General features: G+C 33.9%; 1 protein-coding gene across 5 annotated transcripts in view; it reads right to left on the bottom strand.

Annotated features, from left to right (window-relative positions):
• ASCC3 (activating signal cointegrator 1 complex subunit 3) overlaps positions 1-21,890 on the bottom strand; it is a 332,274-nt gene that overhangs the window by 243,286 nt on the left and 67,098 nt on the right. For all 5 annotated transcript variants that reach the window (XM_067702481.1, XM_067702479.1, XM_067702483.1 and 2 more), the window contains exons 6-8: positions 17,359-17,563; positions 16,507-16,648; positions 15,787-15,912 (exon numbers count right to left, since the gene is read on the bottom strand). In XM_067702481.1, the coding sequence (XP_067558582.1) occupies positions 15,787-15,912; positions 16,507-16,648; positions 17,359-17,563 (473 nt within the window). The remainder of the gene's footprint in view (positions 1-15,786; positions 15,913-16,506; positions 16,649-17,358; positions 17,564-21,890) is intronic.

Here is a 21,890-nt window from a genome sequence, read left to right as displayed (position 1 = left end):
CTTTGCTTTAAATGCTTTAAGGGGATTATTTCTCTCAACATCGAAAGAAAACCCACGAAGTAGGTCTTTCTTATTACCTTTATTTTACAGATGGGGAAACTTGGCATGGAGAGATTAGAGAGTTTGCCCTAGGATAAATGGCCAGTAAGTAGTCGAGCAAGGACTGGAACAAAAGTTCAAATTTTAAAGTCCAAGTTAAAAACTTGTAAAGCTTACTGATTTCATTACTTTACACTTTTATTCCTTATGCTGACTTTTTAACAAAGTAACTTAATTTTATAAAAATAAATATAAAAATATAAAGTCAATGAAAATACTGACCATACTAATAATCAAATAAATGCAAAATAGAGTCAGAGTACTTTTTAATCTGGGTGTTTAAGATTTTTTAAAAACTGATTATTCTTGGTAATGTTTACATCTTCATATGCATCATACACATTGCTTTTAAATGATCAACATTAATAAATTTGCATATCATTTAACCTAAAAATTCTACCTCCAAAAATGTATCCAAGTTAAACTAACAACAAGAATGTCAGATAAATAAGCAAAAAGATGTCTGCTAAAATATCATTTATAATAAAAAAAACTAATACAAGTTGAACGTCCATAAATAGACTGAGATCAGTAATTCATAATGCATTCTTTATGAATTACAGTAGTTAAATAGGATGAGGAAGATATATATGCTTATAACATGCCACAGAACAGTAACATAATTAAATATAATCTGTTAATACAAAAAAATTATGGAAAGATATACATCAAACTGTTCCATTGGATCTGGGATTATAAAGGAAGTTTTACCTTCTGTTTTGTAAGTTTAGATATTACATTTTAGATATTACTTTTTTTATAGAACAGATTTTATAATCAGCTTCACAAAAACGCTTTACTCTTTACATAAAAAAAAAATTTATCTTTTTTTTTTTTTTGCGATACGCAGGCCTCTCACGTTGCGGAGCACAGGCTCTGGACGCGCAGGCTCAGCAGCCATGGCTCACGGGCCCAGCTGCTCCACGGCATGTGGGATCTTCCCGGACCAGGGCATGAACCCGTGTCCCCTGCATCGGCAGGCGGACTCTCAACCACTGCGCCACCAGGGAAGCCCCAAAAAAATTTATCTTAAGGAAAAACAAAAGGGGAAGAAGACCTACTGTATGGTGTCTTAATGTATTAAAAGTAATAATAATTTCTTTCTTGACAGATATAAATACCTAATGTTTTTATGTCAATATAAAGTAACTGATTCACCCTGTTTTTCATTGTCATATAAAGAGTTCTACATCTTTACCAAACCCCAAATTTCCAATTTGTACTCCCACTTGAAAACTGAAATATTACTGAATTCTGTTAATTAAGAAATTAAAAAAAGAAAAAAAGAGATAAGAAAGACAGTGTATGGCCACTATTATTTCCTCTTTACTGAAGAGTTGTGTGTTTTAATGTTTCATGATATTAATTCATTTTGAACCAGACAATCTGGGTAGAGGAAATTAAGTCTTAGCAACAAAAGACCTCAGGAGAGTAATCTGCTGTTAAGTCTTTGAAGGAAATAAGATTGTAAAATTTTGTGAAAAACAGGTAAGTTAGTTACTGTCTAAAATGAAACTGAGCCAATTTGCATTACATACAAAAAAGCAGTAAGAAATCACAATGCATAATTCATAATCCTTTCATATTATTTAAAGGAATGCATTTACATCATTTAGAAGAGTAACCAAAAATACTCAATATGCCCTTAAGTGTCAATTCCTAAAAATTCTCTCATCCTGAAAATAGTCCATTTCACAACAACCAAATGGGACTTCTAAATATATTGTACTCCCTGATGACAAAATGATAAATAAGTAGGTATTACTGGCCTTGAAGAGAAGAAAACAAGGAGAGAAAAACGAATAATAGCAACACTGCTAGATTTAATTGAGGACTTAAGGCATAATGGGTGTTAGAAAGGAGCACTAACCTCTTCTTGGAAGCGTAAGGTACGCTCCTCATTCCCAGGTTTGAGCTAAGGCTTACCTGCTGAGAAAACTGAAGAAAAAACCTCAAGAGGGAATTTTAAAAGACAAACAAGATTCTGGCTGCACAGTAACAAAGTCCACCAATGAACCATAAGATTGCACATGTGGGTTTCTACCAGCACACTCTTAACAAGTCAGCAGGTCAGATGTCCTTCTGAAACACCTTCACCAACGTGCTATGCCGAGAGTCACATTCCCAATGCACAAGAAGACAGCAAAAGACATGACTGAACCTCACTTATGAGTTTGATTTGGCTAGGTTTTGTTTGCTTGTGTTTAGACAGAACCATCAGAATAAGCGAGGGCTTGATTCACAAAACCAGTATTACAATTACATATACAAACTTCAGATGCAATTAGAGATAAAGAAATTAGAGATAAAGAACCTGGCATTTTCTACCAAGTTAATCAATTATTTTCATAAGGGAGATAAACTTATCCTGACATGTATATATTATAAATATCCTTCCAGGATGTCACTTTAAGTGTTAGATCTTAAAAATGTAAGACACTATTATTTAATTGGTATTATAGTCTTTTTGACCCAAACTGTGGGGCCTGCCTTCTAATAAACAGCCGCACTTCTAACCACGGCAATAAAATAGAGGCAAAAGAGTCTCTGTCAAATTCTGTTAAGTCCCACACAGAATATGTCGTTTTCAGTTTCTTGGCTGATATTTGTAGCAATAACCGGTTTCAGCTTTGACCTTAACTTGTAAATTACTTTCACTAGCTTGCTTGAAATCTTTAAAGAGGGTAAAGTATCTGGGCACTTATGCGGTCAAGCTCACAAAATGTTACAGTTCTTAAATTATAGGTAATTTCTTAATTTAAAATGTTTTTACAGTACAAATGACTTTAAACTTTCCAAAACTAATTAAATAAAGCAAGGATGTCATTTTAAATATATATCTCCTTAAAGAAGAAAATTTCATATTAACAGAATCCTCATCAAATGAATTGTTTTGAAGGATAAGAGGCTATTTTCACTAACTAATCTAACATATTAGATTTTAATCCAAGAATCCATTTAATGTAAGGTAATAATAATATAGCAAAAATGTGTTATATAAGTGAAAGTATTAATGACTTATTTAGAATAGTCAGTTCAATATACAAATGTGCACACACGTGTGTATTCAAACATTCCAATGCTTAATAACATACTTGGTACTGACTTCCTGAAGAACAAAAATTTATAAATGCCTATTTAAATTGGTACCTTTTAAATTTTCCAATACTTTAAAAACACAATTTAATGTCATTAACTCATTCCCATAAAAGAGATGATCTCAGAATTTTCCTTACTAGGGAAACAAGCAGTAAACTGGACTTATAAATGGCTTCCTTAAATTGAAATTTACTGCTCATTCCCCTCATGAGATCTGAAGCTCACATAGAAGGGTTCCAGGGACTTCCTCGTGGTCCAGTGGCTAAGACTCCAGGCTCCCAATGCAGGGGGTCCGGGTTCGATCCCTGGTCAGGGAACTAGATCCTACATGCCACAACTAAAGATCCCGCATGCCTCAACGAAAAGATCCCTCATGCGGCAATGAAGATCCCACGTGTCGCAACTAAGACCCGGCACGGCCAAATAAATAAATGAGTATTTAAAAAAAAAAAAAAGAGGCGTTACAAATACACTGAACCCACCACCCAAAAGAGTGGGGGAAGGACCTAGTCAAAGACTGCTAGGGAGGAGCTCGGCTGAGGGTGTGCTGAGGCGGCTGATGCTTTGAGAACAGGTTCTTCCTACTTGGAGTAGGGAGTATTGGTGCTTTGAAAAATGACAGATTTTTCAGGACTCAACCCTTGAGATCTTCATTTATTTGCTAATGTGGGGAACAGTAATCTGGACGTTTCTTAACAGTCTCCCAGGTGATTATCAAGTACAAACAGGATTGAGAACTGTTACCTCAACCTTCCCTACCCACTCCCAACACAGTGATTAAGGTTTTCTTAGTCATCTGATTTTTTCATAATTTAACACAACCTACTCTGGAAAGAACAAAGTACATTTTACTCAGAAAAACTTCTGTTTAAACATGTATCAAATTAGAAGGGAGAAGTTAGGTAAGGGGACCCCCTGTAAGATAAATGCTTTACTTGAACTTCTTGTGTAATATGTAAAGATTTAAAGGATAAACAAAACATTTAAAGAAATCATGAAAGATATGCAATAAAACATGATATTATGCAGACTGCTTAAGAATTCATTAAGATTTCTTTATATATTGATTTCCTCTGCTACATTTAAAATTACCCAAAATTACATAATTATTATTTTCATACAACTCTGAAATTTATCAAGAATGTAAGAGCTTGCTGAGAATGCAAAAAGCAAGGTGACCTACCTACGTTTATTTAGTCACTCTTGGATATTTGCACCATTGGATCAAATTTAAACTTGTCCTCTCCAAAACCTCTTGTTTTCAGTGTTTATACAAGGTGATTAAGTTAAATAATGTGATATAAGGTACCTAAAGAAATGCACAGTATTAACTAAAAAAATGCAAGTTCCTGTGCTTTATCTTTATTAATTTAAAGCTGTCTTCTGTATTACGTTCAGTATTCATCTTTGAGGAATTTTAAAGTTATTTATACCAAAACAATTCCACCTATCAGTGTCTCTTAACAGAAAGATTCAAAGTATGCCCTGAACTTTTTCAGGATTGCAATATCATACTGCAGTTTGGGTGGCTAATCTCCCAAAATATATCACAGATAGTGCTACACATATTCTGTGTGCTGACTCATGTAATCTTTTCAGAATAAATAGTCCGATGAGGAAACAAATTTAGATGTGCTATGTAACTTGATCCATACCACAAAATGTGCAAATGGTGAAGCTGAGAATTCAACATCAGTTCTACTTGCCTAATGGGATAGTAAGTTCCTCAAAGGCACGATCATAATTCTAAATCTTTTGGTACCCACCATAGCACAGTGCCTTGCATCAATCAAGAGTTCAAGAAATGACTGCTGATGACTGATAACCAATCCGTACATATTTTCAGAGACAAATAATGAAAACCTGTGAGTAGCAATACAATCATACCCAATATTTGTTTATTTATGATAGGCCTGTGTAACCACAATACATAGATATGTTGGAAGATATGGACTAAGTCCATTTCTAAAGCACTTGAAATTCCCACATTATAAGCTAAATTCATCTACTTTTCAGACTGCTGAATTCATTTGAGTTCTAAAATTATCATTCTGGCGTAGCTCAATATGCCATTATGCTTTTAATGCTCTCTCTTCTAATTTCCCTCCCCATAAAATCAATAAAGTATAAGTTGTAAAGAAAGTTATTTTGTTCGATTATTCCTAGCTAGATGCTAGGCAGATGCTAGGTATAACTCTCCTTAGTTTAGCAGGTATTCTTCAAGCAGCTGGTGCCCTTTTCCTAGTTAGCTGTTTGCAAGTGTTCCCAGTAGACTTTATGGTACTGCAATCCTGAAAAAGTTCAGGGCATACAGACACAATTAATTCTTTTTTAGAAAAGAAAATATAAATAGCACTTCCCTTCAAATGAGACCTAACTATTTCATATATTTGAACTATAGTGAACTTTCATAGCAAGTAAACATTACTTTTTAATCATATAATTTAAATACTTGCTGAGTCAAAAATATATAAAAATCTCATTTATAGGAAAGCTTATCTAATGGAACAAATTTTTACATATTGAACATTTATTGACCCCTAAAACAGAAGACAATATATTATCAAAAGCATACTTCCACACACAGCAGACTGAGTGCATCAAAATCCAATCCCAATTACTTTTGAGAGTAAGCTGAGAAATTTTAAAGATTTTCCTTACACCTTCCATAGTAATACTTTAAATAATACTTGAATACATATGGCCCTCCTGACAATGGCCAAGTTTTTATAAGAAAAATACCATTTTAAAGTTTCTATATACAAAGTAATATGGACAAGACATAATCTCCAATATTCTATACAAGGTCTACACAAAGTTTTCAACACAAAATCAGGAACTGTTCCTTTCTCTATACACCCCACATCATGAAAAACATTGTTCAGTTCATTGTCATTCTTCAGAAAAAGCCCAATCCCCCAGATCATAGCAGTCGAGAAACAACTAAAGTCTCAAGTTCTCCAAAAAATCTTCATTAACAGCTATAACCTGCACTGATCCCTCTGCCTTCCATTTAAGATTACATTAAATCCAAACTACTGATTTCGTACTTAGTACATTCCACAGTATACTGTTGGTAAATACTCAACAGAGATGCCATCTTATGCCCCCAACTATGCTGCAAGCTCACTGAAGACAGGGGAAACATCTTGCTGATTTTTTAAAAATTCTATCTACCGATGTTTGCCATGTTTTAGGTGCATGAAAAACGTAAAGTCCTTTTTCCTTCCTCTTTGTCTGCTGATGTTAAGCAGACAACAGAATGAGAAAATGAGTAAGAAGTTAAAAAGAAAGCTTTATCTAGAAACATGGTGGTAAAACTAGAAAATTCCAAGGGCAAAGGGAAGATCTGAAAAGCAACCAGAGAGAAATCTTACCTTAAAACAAATCACAGCTAGGTTGATCGCAGACTTTGCAAAAGCAAAAATGAAAAGCAGATGACATAGTAATATCTTTAATATGCTAAGAGAAAATAACTGTGAACTTAGAATTCTATTACCAGCCAAAATATCTGTTGCAAATAATGGTAAAATAAAGGTATTTTAGATTAACAAAAATTAAAAGAAACTTAATCTGCCACCACCAGATTCCCAATAAAGAAAATTTAGGCAATGAAAAGTCACAGAACATGAAAGCACTAGATAAAATTAAAAAACAATGAGCAAAATATATAGGAAATCCAAATAACTATTGACTATAAAATAATAATAACGATAATAGTATCTGGTGTAAAAACTAAAACAAGATAGAACTAAAGTACATGAAAACAACATCAAAGAAGTTAGGAAGGAAGTGATTGAAGTTTAAAAGTTTTAACAAACTTATTCTGTAATAGTTTTAGATCTGCTCAATGCTTAGAAGAGACCAAAAAAAAAAAAAAAGAAGAAGAGGAGGAGGAGGAGAAGAAGAGCAAAGAACCAAGTTTCCAGATATCCAACTATGGACGGCATAAAGTTCTGGCGGACAGCTCTGTTCTTTAGGGGTGTCTCAATCTTGGCATTATTGACATTTTGGTAACTCTTTGCTGTGAGAGGCTGTCATATGCACTGTATAATGTTTAGCAGCATCCTGGCTTATATTTACTAGATGCCAGTAGCATCCTCCTAGATGTGACAAATAAGTGTCTCCAGACATTGCCAAACGTCTCCTGAGGAGGATGTGGGAGGTGGCAAAATGCCGAATGAGAACCGCCATCGTAGGTAAAGAATGGAAAAGGAGAGGTGGGGTCAACTCCTTTTTCCTTTCTCATTTTACTTAAAACCTTACTTGAAAGTACACCTTACTTTTCATAATTTAACCGTGAGAAGAAGGCTTTTTCCTTCCTTTGATAACAACTTATCTTGGAACGCATTAGCCATTAGCCTCCTTCAGAGAGAGGTGGGAAAACATAACTTTTGTCTTGCTATACAGTCGTCCCTCAGTGTCTGAGAGGGTTGTTCCAGGACTCCAGCAGATAAAAATATATGCAGATGCTCGAGTCCCTTATATAAAATGGTGTAGTATTTACATATAACCTGTACACAGCTCCTGTATACTTTAAGTAATCTCTAGATTACTGTAAAACCTAATGCAAGGTAAATGCTATATAAATAGTTGGTGGCAAATTCAAGTTTCACTTTCTGGAATTTTTTTTCTGACTATTTTCCATCCACAGTTGGTTGAATCCACGAATTCAGAACCCTCAGATATGAAGGGCTGACTGTAATTCCCAATTTCCAGATTTATCTGCTGCTTTTGGTTCAGAAAATAAAATCCACAGATTTTAAAAAAGAAAAATAAAATCCACAGATAAACACTGAAGATTCTGTTAAAACACAGCTTCACGTTCTATTCCATCAGCTTTATGTCCTACTTTATTCCCTAGAGCTGAGTTTCTCCTTTTGGGGAAGATATTTTTATTATAAAAAAATAATCAGAGAGAATTGATAGCTACAGAGATCTACAGAGAGTCTCCCTCAAGTCTTTAGGTGAGTACTAAACAGCACACATATATGAGAAAACTACCCAAGGTACAGGGAAAGAACCATCTGAATGAATTAGAGGAAGCAAATTCAAACCCAACCACACAGCATCTGGAATAGTTCTTGTTCTCACCAGCCACAGCAGCAAACCTCCTAATTAACTGAGAATTAGGTAGAGTACTCAGAAGACTTTGTCTCAGCTGTGGGGCAAAATTAGCCCTGGACTAAAATGCTGTTCTGGTCCACCTAAGAAATTTTAAAAGCAAGACCAGAAATAATCAAACCGATCCAAAGTAACTTAACTATGTCCCAGGGAAAAAAACTCAAGAATATTTATAAGAAAAATATCCAGTACTCAACAAGGTAAAATCACAATCTCTGGGATTCAGTCAAAAAGGATCAAACAAACTAAAAAGCAGAAAAAAAATTATCATAAGAAATAAGAAAAACTGATTAAAACCAATCCAGAAATAACATAAATGACAGACTGTTCAAGAAACTAGAGCAAGATTCAGCAGATTATGGCCTGTGGACCAAATCTGCCTGAGGCCTGTTTTCATTTGTTTTGTTTTGTTTTGTACAGCCTATAACCTAAGAATAGTTATTATATTTTGAAAGGGTACCTTAATAAAAAAGCAATAATAAATATGGAACAGAGACCCTATATGGTCCACAAAGCCTAAAATAATTACTGTCTGTTCCTCTACAGAAAAAGTCTTATGACCCCCTAAGCTCTAGAAATGATTGTGTAAGTAGAGACATAAAAGATATTAAAAGAACTCAAATCAAACTTTTAGAGATAAAACTACAATGACTGAGATGAAAAACACACTGGATGGGATTAACAGCACTTTAGACACTGCAGAAGGAAAGAATACTAAATTTGAAGACAAGGCAGTAAAACCTACCCAAAATAAAACATAAAGAAAGAAAAATACAAAACAAAACAAAATTAAAGTTAATAGAACATCATTAAGCTGTGTGACAACTTCAGGAACCCTAATATACCTATGATCAGAGCTCCTGAAAGGAAGGAAGGGGGCAGACAATTTCTGAAAAAATAATGGCTGAAAATTTCCCACATTTGATGAAAACTTTTATAAATCCACAGATCCAAGATGCTTAACCGATGCCAAGCACAAAAAACAAAAAAACCTGAAGAAAACCACACCATGGTAGTGACAAGCAGAGAGTTTTTTCAGCTGCCAGGAGAAGTCAGATATTTGAAGCAAACAAGAGGTTCGAGCTAGCCTTTGCTGACTTTGAGGATGGAGTGAGCCACATGCCAAAGAATGTGGGCAGCCTTTAGGAGCTAAGAATAACAGACAGCAAGGAAATGGGGACCTCAGTTCTACAACTGCAAGGAAATAGATTTGGCCAACAACGCGAATGAATCTGAAAGGGAATGCTTCCCCAGGGCTTCCAGGTGAGAGTTCAGTCTAGCCAATACCATGATTTGGGCCTTGTGAAATCCTGAACAGAGAACCCAGTCAAGCCCACCCAAATTGGACCTCTAGAACTCTGAGATAATAAATGGATAGTTTAAGTCTCTAGTATTCTGGTAATTTCTTATACAATAACAGAAAACTAATACAAAGTCACATCATAATCAAACTGCCTAAAACCAGTGATACAAAGAAAATCTTAAAAATCAACCTGAAAAAAAAAAGACATATTACATAGAGAGGAAGATTAAGAATGAGGGCATGCTTAGCAGACACAATGTAAACAAGAAGGCAAGGCAGCTACATCTGTAAGTACTAGAAAAAAAATTGTCCACCTAGAATTCCATAACAAATGAAATATCTTTCAAGAACAAAGACAAAAAAAAAAAGGTTGTTTTCAGACAAAGCTGAAAGAATTTATCACCAGCAGACCTGCACTACAAGAAATGAATACCAGATGGAAATCTGAATCTACCTACACAAAGGCATAAAGGTGCCAGATAGGTGCACGAGTATAAAAACTTTTCCTGGTTATTATTTAGATATCTTAAATGATACCTTTAAAAGACTGTTAAGGCAAAAAGAATAACAATGTATTGTGGAGTTTACAATAGATGTAGAAGGAGTCTACATCTACATGTTTTGTTTGTTCATTTATTTGTTTTGGTGGTAATAAGTGGTGAAAAATCTGACAAACAAATATGGCAGCAAATTTATCAGAATACTCATGGCTTTAATTGCCAGGTGAGGCTATGCATGCATCAAGGGAAATTCAAATTTGTTAAAATGATTAGAAATTTAATTTTTGCCACACTGTTTCCTTCATCATGAAATTTATGAAATCTTCTTTGCTAAGATCCCTATCAGTGTGAAAAACACTGCAAACTCACTTTTCAGTTTTAAACTTTATATTTTGTTACTATTTCTTGATACCACCTCTTAAAAAGGCAGCTAGTGATTCAAGGTCATGTTCTGATGAAACTGATGATATGCCTGACAGTATAATAAGCGGGCTGTGGGATGCTTCAGGGAAAGGCTTTTTATTTGGGCCTATGTCCAGATTTTAGTGACATTTTATCTTGTTCAAATTGATCTCATAAAAAAGATTCACATTCTGAAGAGTTTCTCTGGATGCTTCTTTTAGCTTTCTTGCCTTTGTAAATTGATTGAATCAAACTGTGTCATTAAACTCTTTAGCTTTAGGATGCACTCAGGCTCAGAGAACAAAGTAAAACCAAAGGAAAAGTAACATTTTTTATACTTCTTCTATTTCCCTTTTCCCAAACTTTAAGTCTTGCGATAACCACAAACGTTAGTAATTATAATGACTGGTTTCTTTAGTTTCTATCAATTAACTGAAAACTACCCTATGTCTTCATAGAGTGACTTATGTATTTGGAATGACAGAATAGCTGAGGAGCATAAATGAACACAGAAGTAATTTATTTAATAAATATAATTTCCAAAGAAACAATAAGTCTTTTCATTTTATCCATACTATGATTGCTCTCACAGTGTCAGTTTACATTTATCATTTTAAGCAAACATTTTACCTAAAATGTCTTAAGTACTCAACACACTTAAAAGTGTTTTACATATATTAACTCATTTAATCATCACAATAAAACTATGAGGTAGGTACTATCATCCCAATTTTACAAGTGAAACACTGGGTCTCAGAGAGTAACTTGCCCCAAGCCTCGCAGCTAGAATGTGGGGAGCCAAGATTCAACCTGTCAGCTTGGACTCACAGGCCTTGCACTTCACCAACACACTGCCTCCCGGACTTAACATGCACAAACCTTTTCTTTTTCTCCTATTTCTCATCTTAATAAATGATACTGGCACTCGCCCATGTTACCCTGGATGTCATTCCAGTTTCTTCTCTCTGCTTCATCTCCTGTCACTTAAACCAGTCATCAGACGTTACATGTACTAACAGCTAAACTATTCTCCACTGTCCCACTTTCTATATAGGATCCACTTTCTTCATTCAGGCACATAGCATTTTTCCCTTGAACTATTGCAGCAGTTCTACTCTCAATCATCAGCTTTTTATTGCAACCACAGTAATTCTGGAAGTGAAAATACTTGATCATTTACTTTTATTTTTAAGAAGTAGCATTTCCCACAATATTGAGTCTAAACCTACTATGTTTTTCAAAGCCCTTCATGTGCACTATTAAGTCTCTTTTAAACTAATTTGCTGCCACTCTCCACATGTAGCTTACATGCTAATAATACTGAAATACTTGTTTACAAAAGGTCACAAACTGTTTCGTGGAGCATCCTTCATCTATACCCCCCACCCTCTTTGTCTATCGGGCAAAATCCTGTGCCCTCATTCACCTTCATGACGGCTTCTTCTGTGAATTTAGTCTGCCTTCTCTATGCCGCCATAGAAATTTGTACAACATACCCTACTGTATTAGTTATTTCCATGGAAATGGTGTGGGGCAGATACACTACACAGAATAACTTAAGATCAGGGATAATACCCTATTCATCATTTCCCCCAGAACCCAGCCTGTAAGCATGGAATTCAATAACCTGGGGTCACAGAAAATCTCAAATTTTCTACATTCAGATTTCATAGGACTCAACTTTCTTAACTTCTCAAATGAAACATTATATGCATCTTTTATATTACCTTTCCAAACTAAACAGTATATTTGGATCAGTATTTCAATTCTGCTGAATAACACTCTATTGGCTATTTAAAAAATATAACTCCCAACTGTGGAAATAGATAGCAGTCAACTTACTTAACACCAACAAAAAAGCAAACCTCACTCTTTCACCAAAATATCAAAGACATAATTCCATCTGCCTAGCATCTTTCTCCTTCTCCTTTTTAAGGTAATAACAGCACTCATCTTTCTTTGGTAAACTCCTCCTTGACTCTTGATGGTATCCCAGGGGTTTTCTGTGGGGAAAACCCTCTTGCTTTTAGAATTAGAGGAGAGGGAAGCAGATATGCTTGGAGTTGCCGTCCTATGTTCTTCCCTGATTATATGGAGAAAGCATATCTGGGAGTTGGGATGAAAAGAACCAGAGAAATAAAAGGAGGGGGAGAAGGGGTAAAAGAGAGGGAGGAGGAGATAAGGGGGAAAGGAAAGAGAAGAGAAGGAAATAAAGAGATGGAGAAAGAGAACGACGAAGACAGAGGAAAAGATCTGATGACATCATGTGAACCTATATATCCATCTCGACACATAGGCAGCTTTACTCCTGCACATTCTAGTTAGAAAAGCCAACATTCTGCCTTCATTGCTAAAACTTGATTTCAGTTTCGTTTCTCTAACTTCCAACTGAGTGAGTTCTAATACAGAAATCCATCAAATTTTTTTTTTTAGATTATTCCCTCTCCAAGAAAGTATAAAACCCATTTAACAGTATTAACAGAAAATTTGCACATCATTTTAGAATTTTAAAATTCTCATTATCTTTTTAATCAAATTATAGAAGTAATTTAAGTAGAGAGGACAAATTTATCTGATGCGACATTCAGTCAGTGGGAGGACATAAAACTGTTTTATCTATAGTTCCATAGGACTGTCAGGAATGGCATCCAATTATGATTTTAGTGAAAAGAGAAAGATACCATATTCAAGAGCACTTTTCCTGATACAGAAACATCCTATGATTTTAAAGATTTTATGCCTTGCATAAAAAAGATCCAAACCAACAGAAGCATCTAACTAAACTCACATTCTGTTAACATCTATATTTTTCTCCTGAGCTCTATATTAATATCCATGGTTAACGACATCTGGTGGGATCATTATCTACATTGCTAACACGGCAAACAGTTTACTTATGTACTTATAATGACACATTGCATTTGAATGTATTATTCCCCAATTACTGCCCCTTATGAACGTGCAAATTTAAACCACAATGAGAACTCTCTACACGCTATCAGAATGGTTAAAATAAAAATATAAATAATATATAAAAATATGAATTAAAATGGTTAAAATAAAAATTAAAAATAGTGATATCACCAAATGCTGGCAAATATGTAGAGAAACTAGATCACCCTGGATTGCTGATGGGCATATAAAATGCTACTCTAGAAAAAAACTGTGATAGTTTCTTAGAAAACTAAACACACAACTACAATATGACCGAGTAATTGCACTCTTGGGCATTTATCCCAGAGAAATGAAAACTTATGTTCACACAAAAACCTGTACAACAATGTCTAGAGCAGCTTTAACCATGTTATAGATGCAATTATGTCCCCCCCCCAAGTTTCATAAATTAAAGCCCTAACTCCCAAAGTGAGTTTGGAGACAGGACCTTCAGGGAAGTAACTAAGGTTGTATGAGGTCATCTGAATGGGGTCCTAATCCGATAGGGCTGGTGTCCTTATAAGAAGCGGAAAAGAAACCAGAGGTCTCTCTGAGTACACACACAGAGAAGAGGCCACGGGGACACAGAGAGAAAACACCTGGCTGCAATCCAGGAAAAGAGTCCTCACCAGAAAACGTATCTGTTGGCACCTTGATCTGGGACTTCTAGCCTCCAGGACTGCAAAACAATAAATGTCTGTTGTTTAAGCCAACTAGGCTGTGGTTACGGCAGCCCAAACAGACTCATAAAATTCGTAACAGCCCAAAACTGTAAATAACACAGATGTCCTTCAACAGGTTAACAGCTAAACTGTGGTCATCCATATCGTGTGTGGCAGGGAGAATAATGATCCCCAATGACGTTCCCATCCTAATCCATGGAACCTACAAGTGTATTAGGTTACATGGCAAAGAGACATTAAGGCTGCAGATGGAATTAACCCATTCAGAAATCTCTTTTACTCCTATAATCTAAATTAAAATGAACAAAGTATTTGTTTGAAATAAGTATGAAAAAAACTAAGAAGCCTGGCTCGTTCATTACATAGACAATGCACGTCAATGATGCTTTTATATGAAAAAATGTTAATATTTAATATATAAAATTAAATCTTCATGATGATAATCCTTATAATGATTGGTAAGGTTTAACAAGAATTATATATATAATTATTTAATCCTATAGGCTCTCAGTCCTGGCTGCATTTCAGAATCAACTACAAAGCTCTAAAAATCATATTCAAAATATAGATATGTGGGCCCCTCCCAAGAGATTATGATGTAACAGGGACCGAGGCATCTGGATTTTGAAAAAGTTCTACAGATAATTCTGACGCACAGGATGAAACCCATTAATATAAGATTTAATTATAATTTTAGTCTATTATAAAAACTTATTGCAGGAAACAACTTAAAATTGTAATAATAACAAATTGGTTTAAAACTAATAAAGACATAAAATGGAATACTGTATAGTAATTTAAAATGATGCTGTAGAAATATGTCTACTGACATAGAAAGATGTATATAAGTATATATACAAACATAGAACAAAATGTGTGATATAATTCTATTTTTGTAAAAACAAAACAAACATGCACACACATGTATAGAATGGAGTCAATTTTGGTTGGCTGTAGTTATTCTTTTTGCTGCTCCTTTTGCTTGCCTATATTATTTGATATTTCTGAATGACTTCATATGAAATATATATATGAAAATAAAGCAACTTCATTTTGGTGATGAAAAGGTTAACCTTAAATAATGTATATACTTTAAACTAAATGAAGAAATATTTTACTTTGAGATAAAGCAAATATGGCAAAATTTTAACAAATGGTGAATCAAGACAAAAGGGTATAAGAATAGTACTATTCATGCATCTTTTCCATAGGACTGAAATTATTCAAAATTTAAAAGCTGAGGGAAAGTTAATTAAATAGTTTGGAATTTGGTCCTGGCCCAAATAATATTCTATTTTATCATAGGTTGAACATTTGACCTATCGATACATGAATCCTTTAAAACAGTTTACTTAAGTCAGCTTATGTAGGTTAAATGAAATATTAGCTAAAATAACCAAAATAAACATAAAATTATAGAAATACATATACAAAATATACATAAATATGTTCAATGTGTAAAGAAATATATGTATATATGTGTTTTTTTTCATTTAAACTCCCCTACTTCATTAGTAACCAACTGCATGTATCTCTTTACTGTATTAACCAACTAACTTTTAAAAATAATTTTTCCAATACGAATGCATTCAAAAACATAACAAGCATCAAAAATATCAACTTTATAAAATGATAATTTTACCTCATCTAAGTCTTGGATATAAACTGGTTTTTCCTCAAACCCAACTGGCATTGGTTCACTATAAGGAATCTTTACTTCTTCATATATCTTGTTGTTCTCTCTTTGGATTCCTTCTGGTAAAATCATCTATAAACATCAAAAATTAAAATCCAATAATAATACAAAACAGAACAATTACTTTGGTAAAGATTCTTTAAGTAAAGAGAGAAAAAAGATCACTATTTGTTTTATGACATAGCACTGGTAAATAAATTTAGCTAATTTAAAGGAAAACAAGAAAAAACAAAACAAACAAAAAACCACACACACAAAGCATTCATGAATCAGATATCTCATATAACACACGAACCATATTATGTTGATGAATTTTAAGTGTACATTAATTAGATGGTATTCTTGAAGACAAATGTAGTCATGTAGCCAGGGAAAATGTGCAATACACAGTGTAAAGTTTAGGCAAAAAGTGATGCAACCGCTAAAACTCAAAAACACAAGGTGCATAAATAATGAAAGGGAGGAGAACAAATATGTTTTGAAAACCTACCATGCGCTAAGAATTTTACATAAACTGCACTGTCTCATTTCCCTCAATATTTAAAAATACAATTTAGCATAGAAGAGTCAACTAGTACTAGAATCACAAAAGAAACAGGGAAAATCAATGTGTCATTTCCTCAGAACAGACATGTTATCCAAAAGTGGTCATATACCAATGCATACCTTTGCACCAGCAATGAATGCAGATGTTCTCATGGCTTCAGCCTGGGAATCATAAACATGTGGATAACGTATTTTCTCAACATCCATGTCTCTCTGCCTGCTCAGAATTGGAACGTTTCTAGCGTTCATAAGTGCTTGCTCTCTGTAAATACAAAAATAATAGGCTAAATCTGTAATTTTTATCTTGCAAACGAAAGCATATACTAAAACAAAGTCATTATAATAACTATTTCACGCAGCCTTCCACTATAAAAGTGAAGAAATTAAACTACACAAATGAAGTTATTAGCAATCCTGAAATTTTCTGTGTAACCATATAAGCATCAACACATTTTCAGGTACTATTTTTAGATAACATCATCTGATAAGTTTGACTTAATGTTTTTTTATTTATAATTTTCTTTGTCACAATCCAAACATATTTAACAAAGTGTAAAATCCTTTTTTTAAATGGGTTTCAATATTTAAACACCATGTATAATAATGCCTTTATTTCATTTTTCTCCTTTCTACTTCTTGATAACAAAATGGGAAAATGTATTCAATAAGGTAGGAAAGAAAAAAGTCTCAAAATAAATCTGTGTACGCTTCATAAAGTTTAACCTAGTGGTGTATGCACAGCACCAAAATCTCTCACCTACGTTGATGCAACCAAGAATATTCTAATTAAGCGGATCACTGATTTTTTATCCCAGAAAATTAGGTTTTCATACAACAAAATTCCATTCTTGTAAGAAAACATGACTAGAAATAAGAATCATCTAATTTGTTAAAACTAAACTAAATAATGATAATGATACATTAAAGTAGCAATTACAACACAAGCATTTTTCAGCTTCTGGCTTTTATTACCTGTGTATCCGCAGTTCCTTAGGATCAAAGCACAGGAGTCCTTCTGCAATTTCTCCATCTTCTCCAGCCTTTTTTTCTCGTCTGGCAATTCTTTTCTCTTCCCGACGATACTGTTTCATTAACTGCTTCTCTTGTTCAGACTGAATAGTGACTTGACAACCGTAATTAGGTTTAGCATTTTCTCCTAAAATTTTTTTGCAATTGTCTGCAAAGCAAATTTAAGATCATATTTTACAAGCTTGACCTTTAGGAAAACCATTGTTTTCCTTCTCACCAAAACATAAGATAGCACAATGCTCTAAGAATTCTTTTTTTTTTTAACTGACACATTCAATTATATGTTTTAAGGAGAGTTTTTCTAAATCACAATTTCTAAATGGTATACTGGTCTTGGAAAAGTCAGCAGATATTTTCTTCTTACAGACTAAATAGTTTAATGTTATAAATTCTTGGATATAACATCAGAAACCTAAAACTTCTATTTCACAATTTTGAAATCTGTTTATATAATTTCAGTAAATATAATAATTATCAATACTAATTAGCATTTACTGTTAACATAATAATAAAATAAAGATATTTTTTACATATATGATACTTTTCCCTATGTAATAGGCCTTACTCTGTTAAACTGTCTATATGTCACTACTAATTTATACATGAAATAAAATAAAACTAAAATACAGCTCAGGATATATTTAGAAGATGACTAAAGCAAATAAAGAAACAGTATGATCCACCTTTTCATGGAAATGCAGGTTTTTTAACCATTTTTTAAATTGAATTATAGTTAATTTATACTGTGTTAATTTCAGATGTACAGCAAAGTGATTCAGCTACATATATATATATTCTTTTTCAAATTCTTTTCCATTTTAGGTTATTACAAGATAGTGAATATAGTTCCCTGTGCTATACAGTAGGTCCTTGTTATTTATCTATTTTATATATAGTAGTGTGTATATGTTAATCCCAAACTCCTAATTTATCTCCCTTCCCCATCCCCTTTGGTAAACATAAGTTTGTTTCTATGTGAGCCTACTTCTGTTTTGCAAATAAGTTCATTTGTATCTCTTTTTTAGATTTCACATATAAGTGATATGATATTTGTCTTTCTCTGTCTGACTTACTTCACGTAATATAATAATCTCTAGGTCCACAAAATGTTCATTGCAGCTCTATTTACAATAGCCCAGAGATGGAAGCAACCTAAGTGTCCATCATCAGATGAATGGATAAAGAAGATGTGGCACATATATACAATGGAATATTACTCAGCCATAAAAAGAAACAAAATTGAGCTATTTGTAATGAGGTGGATAGACCTAGAGTCTGTCATACAGAGTGAAGTAAGTCAGAAAGAGAGACAAATACCGTATGCTAACACATATATGTGGAATTTAAGAAAAAAAAAACTGTCATGAAGAACCTAGGGGTAAGACAGGAATAAAGACACAGACCTACTAGAGAATGGACTTGAGGATATGAGGAGGGGGAAGGGTAAGCTGTGACAAAGCGAGAGAGAGGCATGGACATATATACACTACCAGACGTAAGGTAGATAGCTAGTGGGAAGCAGCCGCATAGCACAGGGAGATCAGCTCGGTGCTTTGTGACTGCCTGGAGGGGTGGGATAGGGAGGGTGGGAGGGAGGGAGACACAAGAGGGAAGAGATATGGGAACATATGTATATGTATAACTGATTCACTTTGTTATAAAGCAGAAACTAACACACCACTGTAAAGCAATTATACTCCAATAGAGATGTTAAAAAAAATAAATAATCTCTAGGTCCATCCATGTTGAGGCAAATGGGATTATATCATTCTTTTCTAAAGTGGAGTAATATTCCATTGCATACATATAACACATCTTCTTTATCCATTCATTTCTCAATGGACACTTTGGTTGCTTCCATGTCTTGGCTATTGTAAATAGTGCTGCTATGAACACTGGGGTGCGTGTGTCCCTTCAAATTAGAGTTTTCTCCAGATATATGCCCAGGAGTGGGATTGCAGGATCATATGGTGAATCTATTTTCAGTTTGGTTTTTCTTTTCTTGTTTTTTGGTCACGCCACATAGCTTGTGGGATCTTAGTTCCCTGACCAGGGATCGAACACAGGCCCCTGCAGTGGAAGTGCAGAGTCCTAACCAGCAGGCCACCAGGGAATTCCCTATTTTTAGTTTATTAAGGAACCTCCATATTAGTACATGACTCTTTTTGAATTATGGTTTTCTCAGGGTATATGCCCAGTAGTGGGATTGCTGGGTCGTATGGTAGTTCTATTTTTAGTTTTTTAAGGAACCTCCACACTGTTCTCCATAGTGGCTGTATCAATTTACATTCCCACCAAAGGCGCAAGAGGGTTCGCTTTTCTCCACATCCTCTCCAGAATTTATTATGTGTAGACTTTTTAACAATGGCCATTCTGACTGGTGTGAGGTGATACCTCATTGTAGTTTTGATTTGGGAAATGCAGTTTTTTTAAAAATGGAAGAAGTCTAGAACCACTAAGAGGAATCAGGTCAATCAAAGCTCAGTGTTTACAAGGTACAATTTAAACCTGTGGTTGGTCAACTCAATATACAGGAAAAATTTTCTTCCAACAGGATTACTTTCTGTGTTTAATTCAATCTTTCCAAGTAGTAGTATCTTGGCTCACTGCAGCCCTAAAAGAACTGATAGGAATGTCACTGAAAGCAAACCAAGTCAATACTGTTACTGTGTTAAGGATCTACTAGGTGCCAGGCACTGCTGCTAGGCTAGGAAGACAATGAAGAATGGAATTGGTCCATACTCTGAAGGAGCACAGTGCAAGTTATTTTATCAACTTCCAAGATCCAATACAGAACAAGGAAGGAATTAAGCGTAGCATCAAGAGGGGGAAATTAGCTTTCTAAGTCAAATCTTCACAATTCTCAGACATTTGTCACTATCTCATTACATGATTTTGAATAAGTCATTTTAACTCTCAATCACATGAAATAACCCCTCCGTATAATGGCTCTATAAGTCGCAAAAAGGAAAGTGAGAAATAAAGATTTATTACATCTCAAAATTATGAAATAAGATATAATCCCATCTATATTAGAACTACATTTTAGAGCTCAAAAGTATTTTTCTAAGTAAGTCTTATATGTTTTACTTTATAAATAAATCTTATATACTATTATAATGATTGAATTTATAACCAACTAACTCTCAGTGTTAGAGAAAGAAAGCAACATACTGGCATTTTTCAAATGTACTCTGAACTATGAAAAAAATTAACCTGCTTTCAAAGTCACACATTCAATGACAGAGATATTAAGCAGGATTTTTTAAAATGTGAATAATGCCATGTACTTATTACTATAAATGAATGTTAAATATTTTGTACGTGAAACTAAATACTTTGGGTGACATACTATATTTTATGCTAATGACATTAACATTTTAAACAAATGTAACAGTAACAAAATACTACTGGACACATTTGTGATCATCAAAATAAGGAAATTAAAATTATAAGAAGAAAATATGTCTACCTCATTGATAGCTTTATAAGGCCTCAATCAGAATATACTGAAATCCCATAAGATTGAACATAATAGGTGATTTTAAAAATCAAGTTATAAAGCACAAATGCTTAAGTGCATGATTCTCCTTGTTGGGTTCAGTTAACTGTAGAGATTGACAAGAAGAAATGAAACGAATAAGCTTAACAGCAATTCTAAAACAAAATTTTACTGAAGAACACGTACAGCTTGTATCCTTTTAAAATGTTATTATGACAGAAAAAGTCTTGTATAACTACTCAAAACACTGTCATTTGACAGCATGAGCTAACTTAATTTTTATTTTATGATACACCTCGTACTAACCATTCTCTACAACCATCCCCAAAACAGAATTTAATTCACAACTATCCTCAATTTAGCAGTGAGTACACAATACCCACCCACTTCTCACCTACCTTACATTTCCTGGTTATAAGAACAGAGATAAAGTAGGGTGGATGTATATATATCTGGATAAAAGGATTCAAAGAAAATCAGTATGAAAGCTAGAAAATGCTAAATGGCAGGAAGCTATTGCTCTCTAAGACCATGATTTTGTGGAACAGAGAAAAGAGCAGGATGCAGCTGTCTTACTAAGGTAGCTCAATAGAGAATACAAATACAATTTGGTATTTTTAAGAGAATTTTGAAGGATCGTTAACATAAAATTTATATCAAAAGATATAAATGGATGAGAACAGTGATAAAGTAACAGTGTCTAATGATTCTTTTCTTCAAGAATATTTCTTTCTCCCTCCCCCCCAAAATAAGGAAAATCATCTTTAATCAAGATACACAAAAAACCTAATATGCTCATTTGTCAGCTCTTCTTTTACCACAGTCCTTAGAAGAAGTTTGTTTAAATGCCCCCAATTTTCTATGGTATAATTATTATTCTTAAATAGTAGCAACATTAGTAACAATCTAGCATAGACTAAAAGAGTAAAAGCTGATTGAGAAGAGTAGAAAATATTTCAGGGCAGACTGATGG

The sequence above is a fragment of the Pseudorca crassidens genome, chromosome 13 (genome assembly GCF_039906515.1).
Source record: "Pseudorca crassidens isolate mPseCra1 chromosome 13, mPseCra1.hap1, whole genome shotgun sequence".
In the NCBI taxonomy this organism is placed as follows: Eukaryota; Metazoa; Chordata; class Mammalia; order Artiodactyla; family Delphinidae; genus Pseudorca; species Pseudorca crassidens.
The sequence above is the reverse complement of the archived record's forward strand: the minus strand, read 5'-3'. Positions and strand labels throughout refer to the sequence as shown.